Source organism: Mesocricetus auratus, unplaced genomic scaffold (genome assembly GCF_017639785.1).
Source record: "Mesocricetus auratus isolate SY011 unplaced genomic scaffold, BCM_Maur_2.0 Super-Scaffold_100006, whole genome shotgun sequence".
NCBI classification, from domain to species: Eukaryota; Metazoa; Chordata; class Mammalia; order Rodentia; family Cricetidae; genus Mesocricetus; species Mesocricetus auratus.
The window spans coordinates 17,887,673-17,913,744 of NW_024429190.1; the positions used below are offsets into that span (position 1 = coordinate 17,887,673).

Below are 26,072 nucleotides of genomic sequence, written 5' to 3' on the forward strand. Positions count from 1 at the left end.
CCCTGTTTTTTTGTGTTTTTTTTGTTTTGTTTTGTACTATTCAGTGTAGCTGCATGTTTTTGTGTCGTAAGGAGGGTGGCTGTGCAAAGCTCTTTAGGCAGCTCAAAATGAAGCTCACATTGTGCCTATACTGGTGGCTGTTTAGAGATACATACTCCCCTTCTGTGGGAAAACAGGTTTGAGGGGTCAGGAATTGTCTGGATTACCTGATGACAGTCATCAAACCACTTTGTTTTCATAGACAGTTTAAAAGGGGAGGAGGAAAAAAGAGTCAGTTATGGGTGGAAAGAGCAAGTGTCGATTTCAGCTTAAAGTGAATTGGAAAATTGAGCCTAATTATCCCGGGTAATTGCTCCACTTGACTGTGCTAATGCAAATCTCTCCTGTGTGCCCCCCCAAAGTGATTCCTGAACATCTTCCTGTCGACTGCGAAAGTTGCTAATGTAAAACTGCCAACAAACGGGAAAGCAACTGTATATGTGAAGAGAAAGAACGAGGAGTAAAACACACAACTAAATCCGCAGACATAATATCTTGTACCTTAAAATTAATTTATTTAACAAATATAGCTATAATATAAATGATAATAAAATTTCAAATATACAGTATATTACATAGTACACACAATCCCTTCAAAAGGGATGTTTGAGAGCCACGAAAATGTACTGTTAAATAGGAACAGGTTGGTTTTTTTTTTTTTTTACTTTTTTTTTTCCTGGTCCTGGGAAATTCTCTTCCACCTACCTTGGTAAAGCACCAGCGCGGGCCCTGCCCTCTCAGAGCAATGCCTTGTTGCTAAAGCTCTTGGAGTCTGACAGTGCAAGGAGCTGTGCTCCTGGCTTTCTACATAGGACTGTGTTCATTTCCCGAAGCACCAAACAGCAATTTCTCTGCGCAAGTCCTGCCTGGTTCCAGGACCGGAAGCAGCTGATGCAGTCATGGCCTCTAGTCTCCTTCAGCCTCTAATTCTGCTGGGGACCACGAATAAATCTCTTGGTCTCGGTGCCCTTAATTTCCACATCTATAACTCGCGGGTGTAAATCTAGACTCTCTCCAAGAATCCAGATCCTTCCAGCCACTTTTTTTCCCCCAGATGGGATCAGACTCGGAGGAACTGGATGAAAGAACTGTAGTAAGGGGGCTTAAGAGAAGGGACCGGGCGGTGTGGGGCTTCCTAGGAAGGATTCCAGCTGCTAGAAGAGGTGGCTAGGGGGTGGGGTAGTGGCACCACAGGGAGGCGACTCTGGACCCACCTATGTCAGGTGGTACATGCTGTAGCCTACATGGGCCGTGTAGAGTCCCACGGGCGCCACGGGCAGCGCAGCGCGCTGGAAAGGGCCAGACGCACTGTAGAGCGAGGCGCCCGCGGCCGCCGCCACGGCTGCAGGGCCGCCGAGAGGGAAGGAGAGGCCAAAGGCGGCAGGCGGCAGCATGGGCTTCGCGGCCATCTTCAGCTTCTCTAACTCGGCCTCCTGCAGTCTCTTGGCCTTGGCGCGACGGTTCTGGAACCAGATCTTCACCTGTGTCTCGGTGAGGCTGAGCGAGCTGGAGAACTCGGCACGCTCGGCGATGGACAGATATTGCTTCTGGCGGAACTTGCGCTCCAGAGCCAGCAGCTGCGCGGTGGTGAAGGGCGTTCTCGGCTTGCGGTTGGTCTTGTGCTTTCGTAGGGTGCAGGCCGGGGGACTCAGTCTCCCTAGGGGACCCGGAGAAAAAAAAGGCAAGGAGTTAAGAGTGCATTACTAAGGGACAGAAACCATTGGCACTGATTTCCCCCAAGCGTCCCTATGCTGGGCACTTGAAAAATATTTTCTCCATCTGTATGTAACCCAACCCATAGGTCAGAAGTTCTTGTCTACTAAGATTCCAGATTAAATCTAGCCATATTTAATGCTGGAATACAGTTGAGCAGAGACAGTGCCAACCTACCTTAGTCAGGCCTTCCCCTCCCGGGGCCTCTTCTGGGTCACTGCACAGAGGAAGATGAACCCTAAGGGGGCCATAAGACATTCAGAGGCCCTCAGCTCAACCCAAGGTCATACTGGGTTTTATACCTTAGGCATACATTTGTATTTGTGTCCACCAAATGTACTGCATTGGGGGTAGGCCACTGCATAAAACTACTTTTTAAAAATATTTATTTTTATTTTGTAAGCATTGATGTTTTGGCATGGGTGTTCGGTGGCCTGGAACTGGAATTACAGACAGTTGTGAACTGCCATCTGGGTGGCTGGGGATGGAACCCAAGTTCTCTGGAAGAGCAGTCAGTGCCGAGCCATCTCTCTAGCCCTAGAATGGATCTTGAAATTCCGCACCTTCTATCAAACAGCATGCTTCTACTGGGCTCTAGGGCCAATCGAAATTAGAGAGTCATCGAAGAGGTCACACTGTGACAATTCTAAAATATACATGAGGACATATCATCTAGATGTGCTGCCGTTTCAGATGCTCTGTTTTCCCTAGCAGTTCCTCCTAAACGCAGTGTCTGGATTCTTGGACCACAGCAAGCAGAGTGTCGGGGTGTGATAGCTTCTCCAACATAGCTCAGTTTCAAGAAACTGGTGGTGCCCACTTTTCTTTCAGTTTTTCCAATAAAGGGTAAGTCTCAGCAGAGTGCTGCCACTGTTTGGAGGGCAGGCCCGGTTAAGAGGACTGGGTTTCAATCCTCCATCAACCCTGCTATGCCCGACAACACTGTTGCAGCATAAAACAAACCTGCACAACCCCCCCAACAACACACACAACACACACTTAGTGATTGCCTTGACTTGGAGTCCTAGAGGCTGAAGTTCTAAACCAAAATCCCAAGTCTCCAGGAGGATGCTTTGCCTCTGCATCAGTTTTTCCTTTAAGAAAGCGAATTGAAATTGAGGACGTCTCACCATGCGGGTTTTGCCTAACTATGCATTTCTTGGCACTTAAGAAAAAACAATAATAACCCTTTGGGCCTTCAGACCACTAGGATGTGAGTCAAACGAAATTTCCAGTTAACATCCCCCTTCTTCCCCAGCTCGGGCTAAGGCAAGTCCGGAAAGAAGTTGGCCCCAGACTCGTTTTCCGCCAGGCCGCGAGAGAGAAGGGAGGGTTCATAGGGAAATGTCACTTTGGTCAGCATCAATAGCCCAGCTCTGAGCCACCTTCGCCAACTATTAGGCCCAGGGAGGGGCTGTCTTTTCAAAGACGTTTAATCCCCAGATAAAAATCGTTCCTCAGCATCACGCCATTGAATTTGCAATGCTATTATGTGGTGCGAAATAATCGGAGGAAACGAGGAAAACTTGGGAATTTCCCGTGCTCCTGAAATATCTTCGAGCGGGTTCGCTGGGGAAAGACGTCTGAGGGCCACGAGGATTTAGGACTATCCCGGAACACGTCGCTAGCTGCTGGGTCGGCTTTGAAAGCCAGGTCCAACACGTTCCGAAGCTAGCAAAGCGATAAATGGGGAGCTCCTTTGGCTATCGTGATGCCCCGCCCCCCTCTACTTGTTCATGATTGTCCCACTTGATAAATCACCCACCGGCTCAGCACACCAAGTAACTGCTCCTAACTTGATGGGTAGGGGAGGAGTTTTGCAGATCTCCTGAACCCCTGGAGAGGTACTACTACCAGAAAGTGAAACTCCGCTGGGCCAATCTAAGTCGGGTGCAAAATAACTGGGTTTAGGGTCAGGTGAAGGAGCAGGGAACCCTCGGTGTCCTAAGTACCGGAAGAATAAGAGGGTCTCCAGACACCCGCGCGCTACAAATGAACTGACACACTCAGCGGCACTGCGTCAAGGCAAGGAACCCGCGAAAACGGACTGAGGGGTTTGCCAGCTCCAGGCCTCTAACTCTCTTCCTGGGTGGGAGTGGGAAGAGGCTCAAAAGGCCTCCTCCCCGCCAACGCAACCTCTGCACAGCCTCCAGGTACCCAGATGCAGGTACGCCGACGCCCGAGACAAGCCGGCGCCGGCGCGCGGCCTGGCGCCCTCGGGCCCCACACCCCCTTCTGGCCTCTTCGCTCTCCATCCTGGGCTGGCTACTTACTGGTTGGGGGCGGGGAGAAGCGGGGACTCTGCATCCATGGGGTCCGGTCTGGCTTCTCGGGGCTCTCGGCCTTCACCAGAGCATCTTCTGGTAGCTTGAGAAGTCCCCCGACTGAGAAATGGCCGAGAGGCCGCGGCGAGGAGGGCGCGTCCGGGGCGCCCAGCGATCCGGGCCGGGTGCCCAAGTGCTGCAACGAGCCACCCGCTGCCTGAGCCCCCTCAGAGGCCACCAAGACGCTCTCCTTGGCCCCGGGCTTCCTGTGATCAGCCATGAGGGCCTCCACGCTGAAGGGCAGGAGCGAAGCGGGCACTTTGGGCTTGGCCCCCTCTTCATCTGTGCCCATGGCGGTCGCCGTGGCCGCAGCAGAGCTGGGGGCCTGACCAGCGCCTCCCCCTGTAGGCTTGCCAAAGGCAGAGTCCTCCACTTTGACACCGAGTGGCAAAGAAGTCATAGCAGCAGCCGGGGCCATGCAGAGCCGGACCCCCACTCCAGCCGCAGCTCGGGCCAGCCCTGGAGCATGGGTTTCGGGCGGGCTGGAGCGCGGCCGGCTTCTGCGAGTTCCCGGGACCCTGGCCCGGTCGACCCTCCCGCGAGAGCCTCCCGCGGCTCCCCCAAAGGCCGGCTGGGGCGAGCTGGGCCTGGATCACTGCGCCGCGCAGGCCGATTTCCCGGGCGCACTCGCCGGCTCCGGGTCCGCCGCCGCTCCCCTGAGAACTTGTTAATAAGGCAAGGCCAGCGCGGCAGCGACCAATCAGCGCGCGAGGGGGCGGGCCCGGAGAGAACCATTGGGCCGCGCTCCTGTCTCGAGGCGCGCCCGGCCTGGGGGCGCTCTGGGCTGGAGAGAGCCGGAGGTACCTGGGGAGCCTTTCTGCCCGAGTTAGCCTGGTGGGCATCTGTCCGGCTGGGTCCCCCTAGACGTGGATCCTACCGAGTTCCAGAGGGATTTTCCTTTATTAGCTCTTCTCTTCTGCCCTAATCTCCTCCACCACCCCTTACCCACTCTTTCCTTTCCCCTCTATAGTCCCCTCTGTCGCTGTTTCTTAAAAGCCCCCTTCCTTCTTCGGCCCCTTCTTTCTACCACGGAAGTTTTTACTTCAGTTCACTTACAAATGCTTTTCATATTTGTTTTCAATGATCATACTTATTTGTCAGAGTAGAAAGGAATAATACTAGTTTCTTTCTTTAAAAAAAAAACACCCTACGTGACTGTGACTTGTGTGTTTCAATCTTGAAAAGTTTGCCCGAGGCTGAACAACTTTGTCAAAGGAAGCCTGGGCCCTGTTGGTTCTGTGGATGCAAGAACATGTAACAGAATCTGGGGAATGCGTTGGTGTTCATACAAACATGTACCCCCTTCCCCGACTTTTCTCCAGAAAGTTACACCTCTGCGAGGGAACTGCTGGCCAAAGGAGCACCTGGAGCCCTTGGGTGGAGCATTGGAAACAACAACAACAAAACACCGATCTGGCCTCAGCGTGACCTCAGACAATGAGGCCTCAAAAACCTAACACTTTTCTAACGCTGGGTGCTTGTTGGTGAAGAGTAGAGGCCCATGTGAAGAAGGGGCCAGAGAAAGAAAGCAATTCCTGGAAGCGTAACTTTGGTGCGAGGCTTTAAAACTTTTGTTTGCCGAATTTCGAAGGTTTTATTTTGACTAATATAAAAAGGAGGAAAGTTGTTGAGGGGGCACAGAAAATCTATGTAAACTGGGTTCGGACGGGGGCGGGAGGGGGGTGCTTTTCTTTTATGGCCTCTCTTATCCCAGGGCCCAGGCCCGCGGCTCCAGGGGAGTTGGAGGAGGTGATTGGCGGCTCACCGGGACTGGGCATTGATGACTGCGGGGCTCTAATCTCCAGGAAACACAAGGGGTTGCCGTGGCCATTTAGGGGTAATTATCCGAGCACGGAGGGATAGCGAATTCCCTGGCCTTTTAACTGGGCGCAATAAAAAGCTGTAGATTAGGGGCGACCAGATTAAGGAAAATGAATTACTTTATTACCCAGACGGCGTCCGGGGTCTGGAGGGAGGGGTCGGGCTGCGGACGCCGGAGAGATCGGAGCCTCACATCTGCCCACAGGGCCTGAAGAAATAGTAAGGCCTCGGGGCGGGTTCGGGAATACTCGCTTCTGTGAAATGTCGGGATTTCTTAGGCATTTGAGCATGCGGAGCAGGCACTGCCCAGAGCTTGGGACTCAAACTCATTTAGGCCCAGCTGGACGCTCGCTGTCCTGGGTCCACTGAGATGTGTGTGTGTGTGTGTGTGTGTGTGTGTGTGTGTGTGTGTGTGTGTGTGTGTGTGTGTAAAGTAGAAGCCATGCCACCCTATTTTAAAGCCTGGCAAATGAAAGCTTAGCAAGAGTGTAGGCCGAATGCCTAGCTCGAAGCCTAGAGGGGAGGGCGAACTTCTAAAGCTGAAGAACTAATTAAGCTGTTGTTAGATCAACTCGTTCAACAACGTTAGCCGGTTTTCACTCAGCGCTCCTGTTAAAACCGAAGCGGAAATAAATCCCCTAAGTGCCCCCCCTTTTAGACCAGCGTTTTTAATATGAGAAATATTTGTCAAGTAAGGGTTTTCAGTTGTTTCACCGCGGTCCCCAACTCAAAATGATTCTCTCCCAGGGAGAGATCGGAAAATCAATCCAATGTTAGCTAAGGCCATTTCCCTGGAGGGAAAAATGCACATCAACTAAAACACCTTACACGCAATTGTATAGACAACATCAGGAACTCGTGGACCAGCCCCGAGTCTTAATTCCTGCTTTAGGGTCAAGGGGGTCTCGAACCCCAAGAGTGGGACCCCAGAGCATTACGGGGCTTCAGCGGAACTCTAGGCGTGAGCGGCAGTCTGAGCAAAAAAAAAAAAAAAAAAGGCCTAGCCTCGGGCCCGGGAGGGGGGCGGCCTGAGAAGGGCTGCATCGCTAATTGCGGGGATAAACAATCTGTCACGATCCCTCAGCGCGCCTAATAGGCAGACGAGGATGTTGTTTTTAGGCGCCAGCGGCGGCCGGATCAAAGGCTGCAGCCGGCGCAGGGGCCCTTGAAGTCGCGCCCCTGCCTCCAGGGAGCAAACTGCTTGCGCCCGCAGCCCTGAGCCCTGCATTCGGCCCCTGGGCTTTTAGAGTTTGTCTCGAGTCCGACTCTTCTTTTTGGGTTCCGTGCGGGTTCGGTTCTGCAGTGGTCCTGCACGCAAGGGCTGGACAGGCTTGCAAACATTTACAAGACTAGAAGAGCAGAGTACTCAAAGGCTAGTTGAAGTAGCTCAGGACCCCTTCTGGGCTGTGCCCATGGGCTGCGAAGAAAAAGTGTCCCCCGAATCTGAGAAGGAAGTTGGAGAAACAAAATAAAATGCCTGTTCCCGGGTGTGTGGCTTAGTCGCAAAGACGAAAGGCATGTGTTTGGGATCTATGAGAGCCGGCAACCTCCGAGCTCATTTTTGTCAGGCCTTTGCGGATTTCCCGGCCTGGCCCGTGGGTTCGGCGAGCAGACAGTCCGGGCTGTGCCTGTTATCTCTCCGAAGCGCAAACCTGAGGCGCTGCTGCCCAGGCGCGACCGTTGTAGGCCCCGGAGAAAACCGACCGTAATTCATGCCTGGCAAGGGCAGGTCTGGCCCGCGGCAGATAAAACTCAGAGACCGGCGCTCGGTTAGCAGCCTCGCCGACTCTCAACTCTCCTCCCCTCCCCCTCGCTCGGCATCCCCTCGACTCCTGAACCCTAATGTACTCCTGTTTCCGGGGAAAAAAAAAAAGCCTTCGCCGGTTGAGATCATAAAAACTAACTGTCCTGCATCCAGTGTCTGGGCCGCTACACTGGTTGGTGGCATTTACCCCGTAGCCCAAAATGCATGTTTTGCTGGAGTATAGGTCGGCTGAGGTATGGCTGTTATAAGGTTCCTAGATAGCTCCTTCCCGGTGGGCAGAAAAATCAGCTTGTAGAGGGATTAGATTAGTAAAGGCAGCTGTTACTACCCGGGTCTCTTCCTCCCGTTGGAGGAACCTGAGGGCTAGCCCTTCAGTACTGCGTGTTCGTTGTAGCCCTCATTTCACCCCCTTTTCCACCGCATCTCTGGCCTCTGCCCAGGAACCCCGCATCCATTTTTTTAAATGTGCGCCTCAGTGGGATCCGCCAGCAATTAGGTAGCTCCAAACAGTCTTCTTTAATAGAATGGATGTGCTATGAAAACCGATTACCCGGAACGCTTTATTTTTGTGGGGATCCACCAATCGCCAGGAGGGTTGCGAAAGGAGAGAGAAGAGGTATTTTGTCCCTGGGTGGGGGTGGGGATTGATGGATGGACAGAAAGCCTCGCTCTGGGATCTGCTACCCTCCCGAGAGGCCCTTCCTTCCTTGCCGCCGTGGAGCCTTCGTCGTCCTCGAGTGAGGGGCTAGGAGTCATGTTTGAGAAATTGCCTGGGATCACTCGTTCAGGGAAGATTTCAAAGCTTTCCAAGGACAAACCCCAGAGTTTAGAACTAGAAAAATCTTCAGCTCCAGAAGGTGCAGAGGTGATAGGTATAAAAATAAAAATGCTTCGACTTTCGAAGGACCTTGGCCAAACTGATGCCGTCCTTAGCGCTCGAACTGGTGCCGCTGAAGGAGCCCGTCCTGGAAGGTGTTTTTTGGTTTTGTTTTTATATTTTTTTTCTCTTTCTTGCGAACTCCTCAACTTCTTCGAAGGAAGGGCGCCAGTCCTGCAGATTCATCCGCGGAACTGGCAGCTAGAGCCTGCGACTTCTTGCCCCGTCCTGCCCATCCCCCACTTGCTCTGGATCCCTCTTTCTCAGCCCAGCTTTCTTGTGTCTTTACATTCGGGAGGGGTGAGGGGCCAGGGTCCGCGGAAGAGGGAGCTCCCTCTTCAAATGGCGCAAATTAATGCGATCGGGACTTGAGGGTGCACTTGGGGAAGATGAAAGCGGAGGCCTGCCGGCTCCTACCAGGACTCTATAATTATAGATAATATATCTCATTTCAAAGCAATTAGACCAATCAGGCGTAACGAACCACTTTGCTGCCTACGAATAACAAAGGCGCACGGTTATTTAAGCCTGGAGATGTCAGGCAGACCCTGAGGCTCCAGGGGCCCGGACCGAGGTCCTCCACCCCAGCTCGGCCCACCGCCGTACGGGAAAGATTCCCCAGAATTCTTCTCCTTCTGTCCGCCGACTAAGCACCTCTCTGGGCTCTAGCCCCTGGCCTCGGGGTCATGGGTTGGAGGGGATGGGAAAAACTTGGCATCAGATCTTTGATGAGAAGTTTCGAAAATTTTAACTGACTTAATCCTTTCTACCCTGGGACTTCGAAAATATACCTCCCTAGTCTCCCGAGCTGAAAAGGGAGAGTCAGAGAGAAAAGCGCCCTGCTAAGGGTTACACAGCTAGCTAGAGGTGGGGTTGTTGCTAGTAGCTCTAAGCACTCAAACCCCCGCCTTGCCTTTTTCATTACTTTACGAGGAACAGCCTCGCTAGGGCCCCTCCAAAATTGCGTTGACAAACTGGGGGCACCGCTGAGGAACTGGATGGATCCGCCCCCAGTCCCGCCCAGACAGGGAGGGAAGATCTTTCATCCTGCAATGACTAATCTCTCTGTCGATTGCCTTCGTTTTTTGCCCTCCCCTATAAGAAGTCCAGGACACTGTCGAGGTTCTTTAAGTATGTTTTAAATGCCCAGGCTCTTGGGTCTGTTTGAGAAGAAAACAGGCCTGAGTTACAGGTCTTATTTTCTTATTTTTTGAGGTTTGGTTCTTGTTCTTAAGAATCCTGACAAAAGCATCAGTGGGGGTCTGGAGAGATTGCTTAGCACTTGAGACCTGGTTGACCTTGCAGAGGATCCAGGGTTAGTTCCCAGCACCCACATGGCTGCTCCACACCCTCAGTAACTCCAGTCCCAGAGAAACCCATCGCATCCATGTGCCCTCCTCAAGCACCAGACACACACACTGTGCAGTTACACACATACATGCAGACACTCCCATTAAAAATATCTAAGATGAACAGATTAAAAATAAATAACGTCTTTTTTAACAAAATGCAGAGCGTACCGGGAAGTGCTCGAGGTCAGACTGTGGGTGGCATCCAGCGCTTGAGAGAATCTAGCTGAGTGAATTGGAAGGCAAGTGGGGAGGCTGAGGGGCTTAGAACTAGGATAGAAGAACCCAGGAGGCTGTGCCACCCAGGCGCGGACCACCGCGGCAGCTGGGATACAAGGGACCAACATCAGCAGAGAGTTGGAGCCAGCCATTTGAGACTTCAGCACTCATTGGAGTGAGCAGGGACAGGTTCACCCCGTTTTCTTCCCACTTTCTCTGCCTGGGGGGGTGATGAACCTTCCTGTCTCTGCTGACGTCTCCAGGTCTCTGGGGGTCTCTGACCTGGTAGCACGACCCCCTGTGGAGACCCAGGCTCCTAGTCCGGCTTTCTTTCTTATTTTCCCTGGCTGTTGGTTCACTTTTCCTGCAGCTTCTCTGTTGCCCCCCCCCCCCCGCCCCACAACCTCTTACATTCTGCCCTCACCCAGTGATTCAGTCTGAATCACACCCTTCAAGTCCTGAAGAGGCTAATTTGACTCCAGTTAGTTCTTTCTGGAGGAAGCTGGTGACTTCTGAAAGAATTGCAGGCTTCCTCCTGGACAGGCAGAGTCTTTTCTTTGGGTCATCCATCCCTTCTGCTGCCCCACCTCAGCCACCACTGGATTCCAACTAATGGTTTTTCCAGTCTCTCAACTGGAATCATGGATCACTCATGTGCTTTCCTGCAGGGTCCCCCTGGACACCCAAAAAGGTGACAAAGACCATGATAGGCTGGGAAATTCCTTCTAGCAGGTGAGTTCATGATCCTACTGTCTCAGAAGCCCTGACTAAAAAATAGTTGGTGATTGTAGAACATTTGGAAGGTGGCAAGAGTGGCAGGAATTGACAAGACAGCAAGCAGTGTCTTACAGGAGAGGCTGATGCGCATGCCCAGGACAGGCACTAGGGCTAGATTCTAGCTGTCCCCTCAGGCCTCTTGCCATTCAGACCTCTGGGTCCAAGAAAGAAAGCCACCTCATGGGCACTGCGCATGGCTCTTCTGGGGCCTTTGCCATCCTTGGATCAAGTGAAGGGGTTTTCATATCTCCTCAAGAGCCTGCTAGTAGCTCTAAGCACTCAAACCCCCGCCTTGCCTTTTTTATTACAGCCTTGCTAGGGTTAACTACAGGAGCCTGTGGCTGGAAACCTCCCTATCCACGAACAGTCAGAAAATCGATAGCCAACGAGTAGAAGTTAGAGAAGCGGAAAACTGAGCCCAGTCTGCAAGATGCAATGGGGAGTCCCTTGTCCCACCCCGGGAAGGTCCTGTCCACAAGTTGTCCAGACTGGCCCTCAACTTGAGGTGGTTCTGAGGAAAGGGTACTTTACTTTAGTTCCTGTCATCTTGGGAAGGTGGGAGTGCTTTGTGACTTTTGCTTTTCCCAGGAGGGTCCTTAGTTCACAAAAGGACTAGGTGAAGAGATTCCTGGGAGAAATGGGAATGCTCACTGGCCATCCTGCCCAGGCTTCTCTTCAGGTTGTGGGTGGGGTGGGAAGGGAGTGCTCACTAGAAATTTAGTTCTGCTCCCATTTTCCATGGACGGTGAAATCCAGGCTCAAGCAATACTCATTTTCTCAGGTCTTTGAGCCATAAAATGGCAGAGGCTGTTAAAATGCGGGTGTCTGACCCGACCCCCACCCCGCCCGCAAATCTGCGTTCACCTCAACTCAGGAAAGTTGAAGAAACCTGGGCAGTCTTGTCTCTCTAAGTCAGGCGGTTCTGCGGCAGCTAAGAAGCCGGGAGGATTTCAGCGCAGTCGCAAAGGTGGGCGGTACCCTGAAGCACTGACCCAGGCAGGTTCAGAGCGCACGGGAGGCTGAGCCGACAACAGAACTGGAGTCTTTGAACTAAGGGTGGCAGGAATCTGCTTCCACCTAGCACCGCTGCCTGCTGGGTGCTTTCTTGTGTGTATCCGCAGATAATTCCTTCAGAGGCCCGGACCATTTTCCAGATGGGGAGCCGGGTGATCCTGGAGTTGAAGAGCGATGCCAGCCTTCCAACCGTGCAGCCGGAACCAGCAACCAGAGTCCCTGGGCAGCGACTCAGCTGTTCTCCTTCCAGCTCTGCCTAGGCACCTAGGTGGGGAAGGGGGCTCTGGGGAGTTGCAACAGTCGGCAGCCATGGTTAAGTTGTTCTCCCCCAGCCCAGAGTGCGCTGTTTGGGGAAAAAAGAGAGGCAGGTGTGGCTTCTCTAGTCCGGCTGATCCAGGCGCACAGACAAGAAGGGACCCGAGTCCCGGTAGAGTCCCGACCCTCCCAGGACCCAGCTTCAGATACTGCCCCAAGGCCAGCCTCTGAGTCGTGAGCTTTGGATAAATGGTCAGATCTCAGTAGCACAGTTGCATTGGCATGATGGGTCTTTTCTGGGTGGCTGTATGAAGAGGCCCACTTGGAGGTTTAGGTAGGAGGGCCAGGAGCTCAAGGCTAGCTTGGGATACTTGGCATCCTGCTTCAAAAAAACCACAAAACAAACAAAACCAAGCAAAGACTAGCTACCACCATTGCCCATCCTACTAACATGTTTTAACCAGTTCAGTTTCAATAGGGACTATTTTGTCCCTACTTCACACACAGGGGAAAAAGTTAAATAGTTCGTGGTATCAATAGAACTTCAAAACAAAACACTCCAAGGAGTCTCCCAGCACCCCAGGCGGTCTGAGTTCATCACTGCGGGGTGCACTCCACTTTGGAGGCATCCTTGTCCGCACTGGCCAAGAAGTCTGGGAGTCTGGTTTTGCCGTGAATGATGTTCTAGTCTGTGTCAGGTGGCCAGCAATAGAACACCCCAACCCATCCGCAGTGTGTCTGAACAGATCCTGAGACCAGTACAGACATTGCAACCTTCATGCCACCTGGACTTTTAAGCAACCCCCTGGCCTGAAGCACTTAACAAAAGCCAACTGCATTTGGGTGGGAACCAGCCCATCTAAATGTGAATCAAATATTTTTATTTTGTATGCCAGGCTGGCCTCAAACCCTAAATGTCCCTGTCTTATTCCCTTCAGTGGGTGAATATGTGTGCAGGATCATGTCAAGGCAAATATCTGTTTCTCTCTGTGTGAAAACACACACGCACGCGCGCGCGCGCGCGCACACACACACACACACACACACACGCACACACACACTCCTATTATGTATTCCAGGCTGGCCTTTAATTCACCATGTAGCTGAGGTGGTGAGTCCTTGAAATCCTGGTCCTCCTGCTTCCAAATCCCATGTGATGGGATGACAGATGTGTGGGTACCACCGTTCATGGTTTATGCATTGCTGGCAATGGTACCTGGGCCTTCCTGCATCCTAGGCAAGCACTACATCCTGAGCTACATCCCCAGGGCTAAATATTTTTTTTTAATTTTTAGATTTAAAAATATTTGTGTGAGTGTTCTGCCTGCATGTATATCTGTGCACCATGTGTGTGCCTTGTGCCAGTGGAGGTCAAACGAAAACATCCATACCCTGGCGCTGGAGTTATGGATGGTCGTAAATAGCCATGCGGGTGCTGGGAATTGAACTTTGGTCTTCTGTAAAAACAAGAAGTGTTCTTAACCAGTGATCCATCTCTCCAGCCCCTGTAAATATTTTTCTTTTTTTCTTGTTGGCTTTCTTTTTCTTTTTGGAGACAAAGTCTTGCTATATGGCTCTGGCTGTCCTGGAACTCACTGTGTAGACCAGGCTGGCCTTGTACTCACAGAGATCCACCTGCTTCTGCCTCCCGAGTGCTGGGGTTAAAGGTGTGCACCACTATGCCGGGTCACAAATGTTTCTTGAATGGTGTTTTGAAGAAAAAGCTGAAGTTGTCCCTCCTAGGATGCTTGCTCCTGTCTGTGAACTTGAATCTTGGTTCTTCCATCTGCCAACAAGAGAGGAGGAAGTCCCGGTGGTTAGACTGTGCCTTTCATAGGGGCCCAGTGACAGTCCCTGCCACACTGGCCACTAACCCTGAAGTGCCTCCCAGTCTTTCTTCTCTGTGTGTACCTAGAAACAGACAGTGGAGGCTGGTGGGCAAGCCAGAAAAGCCAGGACCTGGTGGGCCCTAGAGCATTTCTAGAGGGATTACTATCACAGCAGCTTCCTCCCCTGGTGTTCCCAAGTCAGCAAGGAGCAGGATTCAGCAGGGCCCCTCCCTTTGTCTTCTCTGTCCTGCCAGGACTACAGAATACCCACCTGACCGAGACACAGCCCATCCCTGCTGAGACTCCAATCTGATCAAATGGTGAGCCCCTGGCCACAGTCCAATTAAGTGAAAGTAAATCCAGTCTTATCGGGTCCAGGCGGTAGTCCCTGGGGTGGTCCTGAGGTGGCCCCGAAGGGTCCCTGTCTGTTTGATTTTCCTGCTCAGACACACTTGTTTAAACAGACCCCCAGGGTTTTCAGTAACCAGAGCCAGGCCTGGGGTATGACTGCCAGGTAAGGGAGGCCCTCAGAAAGATGCCGACCTGGGAAAGGAGGGAAGGGGGAAGAAGAGAGTGAAGAAGCCACCTTCAGAATGCAGAGGATTCCCTGGACTTTTCTCGGTGGGTTCAAATCCTGGCCCCGACCCTCTAGGCTTTGCATCCTCTGAAAAAGTTGCTGAGTTTCCTGACTGTGGCCAGGGTCAAGCCCAGGAGACGAACTGATGCTGGAGTTCGAGAAAGAGACCCATAGTGTTCTCTGAGAAGTCACATGAGGCTGGCAAGGTAGCTTTGTATCAACTGGGCCCGGGGACGGCTCCTGCATCCAAGAAGGTAAACTGAGGTAAGATGGACATGTTCTCTTCCCACCAACCCACCTCTGAGGCAGCACCTCTCCAGTGTGGTCATGTGTGCACAAAGCCCTCTAAAAATGTTTCCTCATCCCCAGTTCTAACCTATATGACCCGCCCTCACCTCTCCCTCTTCCTGCAGTGCCACTATTACCCATGATTCTTCCTTCCTGCACAATAGCGTGGGGTCTCCTTCCTGCCCTAAGATCGCCCATAGGCTTTTCCTCAGAAATCCCACTGCCTCCGAAAGCCTCCAGTTTCCTCACTTCCTTTGGGGCCTCTGCTCTTCAGGGTTACTTCTCCAGGAAGGCTTCCCTTATCTTCTAGAACACAGACGTCCACCCTAGTAACCCCTCCTGCACTTGTTTTATTTTCATGGATGCCAGTGACATTGAATTACTGTTATTTATCACTGTCCTTGGAGCTTCAGCTCCCTGGAGAGCCCCATTCAGCTGAGGCTGTCGTCTTCCCACTATGCACCAAGCTCAGCACGCAGTAGATGCTCAGTGAAGAGCTTCAAATGCTTGAGTCCATTCCCACACACTGTGACTTTAGGAATGCTGCCAGTCTCTTTATGCGTGTGCTGTCTCTTCTGACAAGGCGGGGCCATGCAGCCGCTCCACATTCTACCACTGTGAGGCATAAGCAAGAGCAGGCTTGGGAAGAAGTTTGTGTGTGGCCTGGCACCCAGGAAGCCTGTGGGCCATGGTTGTTTGCCCTAAGAGGACAGTGGACCTTCCAGAGGCTGCTTTTGAGAAGAGTGAGATAACCACAGCAGCCTCAGGTCTGAGACAGGGACCCCACCCCAAATTCATCCCTGCCTCCCAGTGACCCTCTCCACTGACTAGATGTCCAGGTCTTGTAGATGAAAGAACCAAGATCAAGGTTAGGGAAGCCCTTTACATTCCTTCTTGGTTTTGTGCTTATTTTTGTTTGTTTGTTTCCCTCAGACACAGCGTTTCTCTGTGTGTCCTAGCAGACATGGAATCCACTCTGTAGACCTGGCAAGCCTTGAACTCATAGAGATCTGCCTGCCTCTTCCTCTGCCTCTGCTTCCCAGGTGCTGGAATTAAAGACATGTGCCACCACCCCCAGCCACGTTCCTGTTTTAACTGGTCCAGTGGCTGCTTGGCTGTGGCTGATGCCACCTGGCCCTACACAGGTGCACTCCTTTGGGAGGGTGACTTCATGACAGAGACCATGAAGCTTCCCTCAGGAAGATACTGGACTGAGGATCATGTGGGAGGAGTAACCCTGAAGGAATGGGAGGTAGGCTAGGCTGAGTGAGGGGGCAAGCAGCAGGTGGCGAGTAGGAGCAGAGGTAGAGGTGTGCAGAGTGGGAGCTGTGTCCTTTAAAAGGCAAATAAATGTGGATGGCGGCTTTGGCCTGACATACGGACTCCATCCCAACGTAAGGTCTGTAGTGAGGATGGGGGACAGACGTGACAGTGGCCCTGAGTTTAGAACCTCCTTATTTTCTGAACTCTGTGAGGATCCCTCATTATCCCACCCAAATGAGGAGGTAACAGATCTGGGAGGCCACAGTCCGTGGAAAAGAGCAAAGGACAGTGTCAGCTGCCAACAGAAGACATGGCATCTGTACAGAAGCATTCTAGAGTCCCGAGCTGCTCCGTCTCAGGGAACAAATGAAGAGAGATTGAAACAACACCATAAGGGCCATCAGAGGGGTCTCTGTCCTAGCGATGCCAGGCACACGTTAGGTGGGTCCTTCGTGGAAAACTCCACTTTCTGCTGGACTCAGTTTTTGACAGTAGAAATCAGGCCCCCCAATGAGAATGGAAAGTCAGTGCTTGTAACTAAGCCATGAAATACATAATCCCATCAACCGTGGTGTGTCTCCCTGCCAGGCTACCATTTACCCTTCATCTCTAATTCACCTCTAACGTTGGGGTGGCCCACATGGTCCCCTATCCCTGGGAAAATGAACTGAGCGACTTGCAGAAGGTGGTTTCATTCGGAAAGGTAGCGTCCCTGCTGAGTACCCCCAGCCTTGCCATAAAGAACTCTGTGTTGAAGCTGTACATGTGCGTGTGTGTGTGTGTGTGTGTGTGTGTGTATGTATGTGTGTGTTGTGTGTGTGTGTGTGTGTACATGCACACAGGCACAGGTGTACGTGGATAACAAGCACATGCTTAGGGACAATTTTGGGTGTTGTTGCTATGGAGTTTTTACTTTTTGAGATACATTCTATCCCTGGCCTGGAGTTCACCAAGTAGTCTAGGCTAGTGTGTGTGCCAATAACAAGTTGTGTGCCACCGCACTTGGCTTTTTCATATAGGTTCTGGGGATGGGAATCTGGTCACTGTCCTTGTATGATTAACAGTTTACCAGCTGAGCCATCTCTCCTGTCCCAGGAGCTATACTGTTAAAGGCATCTTTGATTCCTAGGTCAGCTGGGACAGGCTCCCGAAACTGGACAATTTAAAGCAACAGAAGTGGATCTTTTCATAGTCCGAAATGCTGACAATCCGAATCAAGGCTTAAGCAGACCCGTGCTCTCTCTGAGACCCTGTGTTCAACCGTTCTTCCTCCCCTGACCTTAGGGGTAGCCGCTGTCCTTGGAAACCTTTGGCTCTTAGCTGCACCACTCCAGCCTTTGCCTGTTTCCATGGTGTCCTCTGTGACTGTGTCCAAGTTTCCTTTTGGAAGGACACCAGTTGTCCTGGATTAAGCACCTCTCTACTCCATGATCTCATCCTAAATGGTTTACTTCTGCGGACCTCATTTCTACAGAGGGGCACATCTTCCAGTAACAGGGTGTGGCTTGCCTATATGTCTTTTGGAGGGAACACAATTAGACCCACAACAGGCCATAGATGTGTCCTCTTTGTCCTTGTAGGGGGTTCTGTGGTGTGGTTGGACACCCATGCTGCAGAGAGCAAAAGAGTGATGCTGCAGTGTCTGGAGACGGCATGGCATGCCCTCTTCCTTCCACCAGTAGAGAATGTTTGCCCGGCCATCATCATGGCTCTGTGTGCTATAGAGGAGGAAGCTGAAGTCGGTCAAGATTCTGCAGAGCTTGCATCTGAAGCAGTAGTGGCTGCTGGAATTTCAAACCGAGCCCCATCCACCCCTCCCCCCCCAGAGGTCAGGGTGACAGGCAGGATAAGGAGAGGCGGGGCAGGTGGGCCTGTCCAGGCTCTGCTGACTCATGGGAGTATTAATGCCGCTGCAGCCTGTTGTTGTCGTTGCCAGGGAGCTGATTAAGATGTCATGGAAGATTATGATGTCAGGTGCAGGAGTCAAGCTCTGGGGGGGGGGGTGCAGTGGTGACTGCTAGGCTGGGAAGGTTACCCTGGCAACAGAGACAGGACATCCATGCTGAGTAGGGACATAGACTAGTAGGAGGGGCAGGGGGTCCAGGGTGATTGTCCTGGGTACCAAGTCTGGCCTTTCTGCTCCACAGCTGGGTGGGTGAGTTTGAGGGAAAAAGTCTTCCCTCTTTAAATATCTTCCCTTTCCCCCCAAATGGGAGAGCAATCCCATCCCTGTGAGGATTGAATAGGATTGACAAAAAAGACCCCCAGCTTCACAAGTGTCTGCCAAGTCCCCAGGGATCCCTAGCCAGGCAGGAGCTCCCAAGCTGAAGTCAGGCAAGGGCAGACTTGCCCAGAGGTGGTAAAGAGGTGCCAGCTCAGCCCTTGCCAGGTGCTGAGGCTGTCCACAATGCGGGCTCACAGGACCACACTGAGCCCTGCTGGACGCCTTCTCTATGCTGACATTAGGAGAGTGAGTGGCCCCTCAGGCTTTCTATTCCAGTACCCACAGCAACCCATACTCACTGCCCAGTCACCTGTCACTCAACCCTGAGCCTTATTTTCCAGGTCCCTAGAGCCCAGCACACTGCCCAGTACAGCTTAATAAGGAAACAAATGATGTCTGAAATGTTCCCTCTTCCTCAGAACCAACTTATGTCTCTGATAATGGAGCATCCCCCTCCATGTGGAAATCCTTTCCCAGGCCTCAGTATGCTCCTATTTCTCCAGTTGTGACTTACATGCACCCATTAGCTCATCTGTATACCCACTAACCTACTCACCTACAACTCACCCATCTGATGTAAACCCACCATGTACCAACCTTTCCTACCATCCATTCACTCATAACAGTATCCATTCACCCATTCATCCTTCTATCCATCCTAAAAATCTGCTTTCACTTTGTCCAATCTCTCCCTATCTAACTTTTCTATCTAACACCTGCCCACTCGCCCTCCCATCGTCCTACCTACCCATCTACATAGGCTTCCATTCACCCATCTATTCCCATACTCACCCATCTATCCCTCCTACCATTCATTCATTCGTTCATCACTTTATACACCTAGCCATCATCTGCCCATCCATTACACAACTCACCCTTCACGCTATCTAACCATCCTCTCCTGTCATCTTCTCCATCCATTCACTCATCCATTAGTCAGTTCACCCAACCGACTACCCATGCTTGTATGCACTCATTCATCAATCATCTTATCTACTCTCCGATTCCTGAGTCTGTGCTTGCATCCATCCCTTCATCAGTTAACTCACCCATCCAGCTCTCTATCTACCCACCTGCCAGTTCATGTAGCCCTCCAACAACAGGACAGGAGCTACTAGCTGATAGTATGCCATCTGGGTGGCTCAAGGGGTCTGCAGAGTAAAATTAGCATAGAACTCTGGCCCTGGTCCTCAGTCAATCTTGTAACGGTGAGGGAACTGTGCATATATAGGCACCTCAGCTATGGGGAGGAAGGAGGCCTGAGGAGGATGGAGGAAAGATACCATTTGGAATCACAGAGGGCTCTGGAGTACATACAGGTTATGAGTGAAGATGCTCCTGGGAAGCACCCCACTCTTCCATGGCCCCCAGCACACACTCAAGTCTCCATCCTCTGGTGCAGCCCTTATCTAGGTTCATAGGGGTTAAGCTATCGCTTATATCATGAGCAGGTAAGCAATAGAGCTCCAATGCCAGCCCCTCAGGAAGGTTCACCAGACCTTTCCTTTATTATCCTCCGTACTCTCTGCACCTGATGTCCATTCTTTGCTAGACTGGCCACTCTAGATAGCAGGGACATTTCATTTTGACCCTGCTTTTCCACACTTCCAGGAACATGGTGGATTCTCAGAGCATCTTTCCTGGGGTGCTGGAGATGCATAGAGCCCTATGCTGGGCCAGCGGACTGTCGCATGGTTCCCAACCTCCTTGCAACCCTCCCCCAAGTTGGATGGTGGTTGCAGTCTCTGAGTGTACTGGACATTGGACCCACACTCTCCAACTACTGCTGGCAGGGCTGGTACGCCTGCAGCACCAGCTGATCCTCTGAGGGGACACACAGAGCACCAACAGATAATTGAACAGATTACAGGAGAGTGGAACCGCTGAAGGTTGATTTACTGTGTGTCATCCCTGCTTCAGGGGTTTTATTAGAAATTGAAGAATGGCTTCCTGACTTGAGACTGTGTGTCACCTCCAACAGTCGCCAAAGCAGTGCTGGCTCCCAAGGTGTCTGCAGTTGCTGCAGTGAGATGGGGGCAGAGACAACTATGAGCCGAGGTCACTGCAGACAACAAGGCCTTCATCTCCTCTCCTCCCCCTCCATCCCTCTATGTGGGGAGGAGCCTCGGGAACATAGTGGGTGAGGGAGAGTCCTGCAGATGCTGACTCATCGCATTGTTAGATCAAGCTCAGTTTTGCCTCTTATACCAGCCAGCGGTGACACCAGGATCCTGAGATGGGTGAAGGGCAAGAGCACCCAAGTGCCTAAAGTCTTTCATAGGGAGCTGTAGAGATAGCCCAGTAGTTAAAAGCCCTTGTTGCTCTTCCAGGAGACCCAGGTTCAGTTCCCAGCACCCACATCTAACCATCTCTAACGCCAATTCCAGAGGACCCCTCTTCTGCCTCTGCAGACTCCAAGCATATACACATGATAAATATATAAGCACACAGGCAAAACATGAGTACCTATAAAATGAGAGAAATAATTAAAATATCTCATAGTATCAGAAAAATTCCAGGGTCCCAGTCGAGGTCCACCTGAATCCACACAGTGCATTTCCAGGGTCTCTAGAGCTGAAAGCCTGGCTGCTTTGCTAGATCTTTGCTTTGAGATTCCTGGTGACACAGGAAATCTCTTAAATACTGTGCACACACAGGTATGGCATTACTTAACACCTCTTATCACCTGACTGTTGGCTCTCTCCATTCTCCACTTTGCTGGAACCTGTTAGTATACTAGTCTCCATTGGGGTCTCAGGGTAACCAATGCATTCAGATTAGGATTCACAAGACTAAGGATAAACTTACAACCACTAAAAGCCTTCCTTGTGGAGCTGTAGAGGAAGGGGGGGGGGTTGTCGTGTTTCTTGTCCCTGCTCTGGGTCTTAAAATGAATGTTTTTATTCTAACTCTACCAGCCTTCTTTCACCAGAAGTTTCCTTTCTGTGGTTGGCTTTAGTGCTATTCTCCCGCTAGAATGTAATCACCATAGCAACAGTATGGGGGCAGGGGTGCTCATGAGGGCATGGCCCCCACAGTGAATTAGTACATTATAGCACAGTGGGTTAGCTTTTGTAGGAGTGGGCTCCTAATGAAAACAACGAGTTCAGAGTCAGGCTTGCTGGCACAGGTTTCTCATCCCAAGCTCTCGGGAGGCTAAGGCAAGAGTTTCAAGAATTCAAGGCCAGCCTGGTGAGGCCAAATTTTATTTAAAAAGAGAGGGAGAGTTCAGCCTCTTTACTCTCTCAAGTCAAATTGTTTGGCAGATAACTGGCCCTGTCAACAGTGGGAGAGTATTCCTGGTGCTCTGCATGCTCACCGCTGCCTGATGCTGTCAGGGCTTGAAACTGGAGTTGTTGGAATAAGAAAGGCACAGGGGCATCCCTCTATCACACTGCTGTTTAAGGCCACCTTTCTTGATGTCATATGCTCTCAAGCATCTGTCTTTATTTTATTTTTTGAGACTGGGTCTCATGTAGCCCAGGCTAGCCTGCAATTGCCTATGTCGCAGTGGATGATTTCGAGCATCTCTCTCCCCCTTGTGTCTATCTCCAGAGTGCTGGAATCACAGCCATGGGCCTCCAGGCCCAGTATATGCAGCACTGGGGATTGAACCAGGGACCTGTACATGCTAGGCAAACATTCTGTCCTCTAAGTCACATCGCCAGCCCCCAGAATATTTCTTCATATGCTTGTCTGTAGGCATCTGTCCTCATTGGTAGAATGTTGATCAACTGAAAATAGGCTAATTTTAAAAATCAAATTGTTTAATTCATTCTGGAAGTGGAACAGGACCTTCAGCATGCTAAGCATGTGAGTTACATCCCACATCCTCAGCTCTTGTGTTTTTGAAACAAGTCTGGGATTAAAGGCATGCAGAAAGTCTTGCTGGAACAGCTAGGTATTTTCATGCAAACAAGCAAAAATGTAGGGATGGAGGAAGGGAAGGAAGGAGGGAGGGGGGAGAGAGAATTTACATTAAAAGTTCATCCAAGGTGTAAAAGTAAAACACAAAACCATACAATTCAGAAAAAGTTAGCAGTAGAAAAGAAATGACCTTCGACTCGGCCACTGTCTCAGTCACTTGTCTGCTATTCTTACAAAACACCATTACCAAGGCAACTATGGGAGGGAGAGTTTATTTGGGCCCACAGATCCAAAGGTTAGATAGAGCCCTTGGCATCAGATGTAACATGGCAGCAGGTGGCAGGCAGGATGGCAGGGACAGGAAGCTGAGAGATCACACCTTGAGCTGCTCTCAGGAATCAGTGAACAAACAGGAAGTGGCAGAAGGCTTTTAATTCTGAAAGCCTGAGCCGCGTGCAGTACCAAAGTAGAGTTTACAGCAAGTAAAAAAGTATTCTCATTCTTTTTTTTTTTTTTTTTTTTTTGAGACAGGGTTTCTCTGTATTGTTTTGGAGGCTGGCCTCAAACTCACAGAGATCGGCCTGCCTCTGCCTCCCGAGTGCTGGGATTAAAGGCGTGCGCCACCAATGTCTGGCTGGGTATTCTCATTCTTGTGTGGTCAGTGTAGCCCAGGAAGCTGGCTCTCTGAAGCTCTCTGGGCACATTACAATGTCCCCACCAACACCCCAATTCCTGAGGTACTTCAGAGTCCATAATATCACCTTAAGCCTCATAGAATTCTGATGTAGTGTGTGAGCTTTCAGGAAACTAGTGTGAGTTTTCCTGAAGGACACCTCTGGTCACTGCAGAGGAGGCAGGCTTTGTCCATGTATACTAAGGTAAAAACTCACAGGGTCTTATGATTTCTTAGAGAGAGTTCTTGAAGTATCTCCTCCCAAGTGCTATGGCGGCTAATATATCTTAGCTCAGAGTGACCTAGAAGAAAAGATCCACCATTCCACTACACAGATGAGGAAGCAGGCTCTGAGGGCAGCATACAAGCACACCAAAGCAGTGTGACAGCTCCTCCGGGATACCTTATGGTCAGGTACTGTGGTCTGAGGAGGAACCTGTGTCTGAACACATGGATACTGATGGTGAGGGTCCGTGTGGAGTCCTCCAGCTGTCCCCAGCTATTCTCAGTTATCTGCAGGGACATATTGAGATGAAAATATTTCACAGATTAGCCTATGCATTGATATTTACCAGATTGTGTTTGTTACTTCTCTTATTGTGACAAAATACCCTGGCAAGCGGCACTTCAAGAATTGGAGGGTTCTTTTGGCTCACAGTTTGAGATGGTGCAGTCCGTCATGGCAGGGAAGACATGGAGACAAGATCAGGAGGCTGACTGATCACACTGCGTCCTCCGGAAACAGACAGTGAACAGGAAGTGTAGTTAGGCTGTAAAACCTCAAAGCCTACCCTCATTGACCTTCAGCAAGGCTCCATCTCCTAAAGGTTCCACAACCTTTCCAAACCACTCCACCAGTGGGAAACTAACACTGGTTCAGACACATGAGCCTGTGAGGACATTTCACATCCAAACCACAGAAGTGCTACAATAAAAGTCAATATCCGAAATGCACAATATGTTACGTTTTAACCCAATCTGTGGGTACATTTTCCTTTGTCTGTTTGAGTGGCCAGGATAAAAACACCACCAACATGGGATTTCTGCACTTTTGGATCTTTGTGGAAGCCAGAAGTTCAAGGTCATGATGGTCAGGTTGGTTCCTGGCAGGACACTCTTCACAGCTTATAGAGGGCTACCTCCTTGCTGTGTGCCTACATGGCCTTCCCCTCAAGTCTCTCCCCTGTTTCTTTTGAGAATCTCAGTCTCATGGGAGTAAGCCTGCTTCTGTGACCTCATTTAGCTCATTCTAGGAGCCCACTCTCCAAACAGAGTCATGGGGCAGGGCTGGGCCTTCCATACATGAATTTAGAGAGGCATGGCACTATTAGCTTTTTTGTTGTTGTTGTTCTGCAAAACTTGATTATTTACTTACAGAGAAACAACCAGACTACAGATGCAGGGGACCGAGGAGGCTAGCATGGTTATATAAGGCCAGGCTGCAATATGACAGGTGTCTCTGGCTTTGAGTCCCTCTATTTAGAGCTAAGGCAGATCTAAAGATAGAGCATACACTCATGAAATCTTAACTATGTGGTTCTCTAAAGAAGACCTGTACAATGCCACCGTTTGACAGCCCAGCATGGGATGGGGGAAGCCTCTCAAGGCCTCACCCGCAGAGAAACTGTAGGCATTGATGGATGCTAAGAGAAGGAGAATCAGTGTTCTCCAGTGACAAGGCCCTGATAGGTCATCCAATATGAGCAACACTAAATGGACTGTCTTAGTCAGTGTTATGCTGCTGAGAAGAGACACCATGACCACAGCCACTCTTATAAAAGAAAGCATCTTATTGGGCTTGCTTACAGTTTCAGAGGTTTAGCCCATCATCATCATGGCGGGGAGCATAGCAACATGCAGGCAGACATGGTGCTGGAGAAGTGGCTGAGAGTTCTACATCTGGACCCATATGCAGCAGGAAGAAAGAGAGCCACTGGGCCTATCTTGAGCATTCGAAACTTTAAAGCCCATTCCCCAGTGACACACTTGCTCCAACGTGCCACACCTACTCCAACAAAGCCACACATCCTAATTGATCCCAAGTAGCGCCACTCCCTGATGACTAAGCATTTAAACATATGAGCGTATGGAGTCATTCAAACCATCACGTGGAACTCAGCTGGCTTCATTCATTCATTCATTCACATTTATGTCTCTCTGTATAGATATGTATGTATATATATTCATACATATTATCAACGATAATTAAAGAAGAGCAGGCTATGAAAAGGAGTGGAGCAGGACACCAGAAGAGTTGGGGGGGAGAGAAAGTGGGTGAAAGTGATGGAAATACCTTTTGAACAGTTAATAAAAAAGCACTAAACATTATCTATACTCGTAGTTTAGCATATGAAGAGACACCCAAGATACTGCACTAAGCTAAAAACAAACAAGAAGTAGAACTGGGCTGGCGAAATGGCGGACTCACATGAGGGAAGAAGGGAATGGATTCCCGTGACTTGCTCTCTGACCTCCACAAAGCTCCATGGCACGTGCACGTGTGCAAACAAACATGTACATGTGCACGTTCATGCACACACCCACACACACAAACAAATAAGCACAATAAGTTTTAAAATCACAGTTTAAAATGGCACCAGAGCTCTGATTTTAACACTGTTCAATAACCACATTTAAGAAAAAGAATAGAAAATGTTAACAGCTGTTACAGAGGTTGACCAGAGGTGATAAGAGTAATAGAAATTACTCCCAAATCAATGTGTGCACTATTTCTATAATGAAATCACTTTAGAAGCTACTCTAAAGCATTCAGTCGCTTGGGAATGATGCCAGAGCCACCTGCCTAGTTAGGTGTTCATAGAAATGACCACACACAGTTGAAGGCATAGAGGAGCATCTGAGTAACAGAGCCAGGCATGGGGGAGCTGGGGACAATTCTCTTGAGTGTTTCTGGGACTCAGTCTCCACATCTGTAAAATGGGTATCACAGTGGGTACCTTAGAAACCTACTTAGAGCTTCATTGTGAATAGCTTTATTCTTTCTGGGCATGTTTTCTCATGCATGAGTGACAGCTCACAAAGCTGGGAGCAGGCAGTTCAACAGGCTGGAAAATGTCCTTTCCAGGAGCCTCAGTTGGTCTAAACTATTTCCAAGCAACTTGTCTGGTTTAGGCTTCTTCCTGGTTTGGTCTGAAGGTCTTCTTTGCAGCTCTGCCTGTTTGAGAGGGACTCTCAGCT

The 26,072-nt window shown here is 50.6% G+C and overlaps 1 protein-coding gene across 2 annotated transcripts; it reads right to left on the minus strand.

Moving 5' to 3' along the window:
- Positions 1-532: 532 nt before the first annotated feature.
- On the minus strand, positions 533-4,725 carry Msx1 (msh homeobox 1). 2 transcript variants are annotated; one of them, XM_005068833.4, is made up of 2 exons: positions 4,026-4,725; positions 533-1,696 (listed from the first exon to the last, which is right to left on the minus strand). In XM_005068833.4, the coding sequence occupies exons 1-2, from the start codon at positions 4,492-4,494 to the stop codon at positions 1,254-1,256; spliced, it is 912 nt and encodes a 303-aa protein (XP_005068890.1). In that variant the 5' UTR covers positions 4,495-4,725; the 3' UTR covers positions 533-1,253. The 2 variants fall into 2 exon arrangements, with proteins under 2 accessions (XP_005068890.1, XP_040602948.1); XM_040747014.1 differs by having other exon boundaries at positions 533-1,705.
- Positions 4,726-26,072: the final 21,347 nt, after the last annotated feature.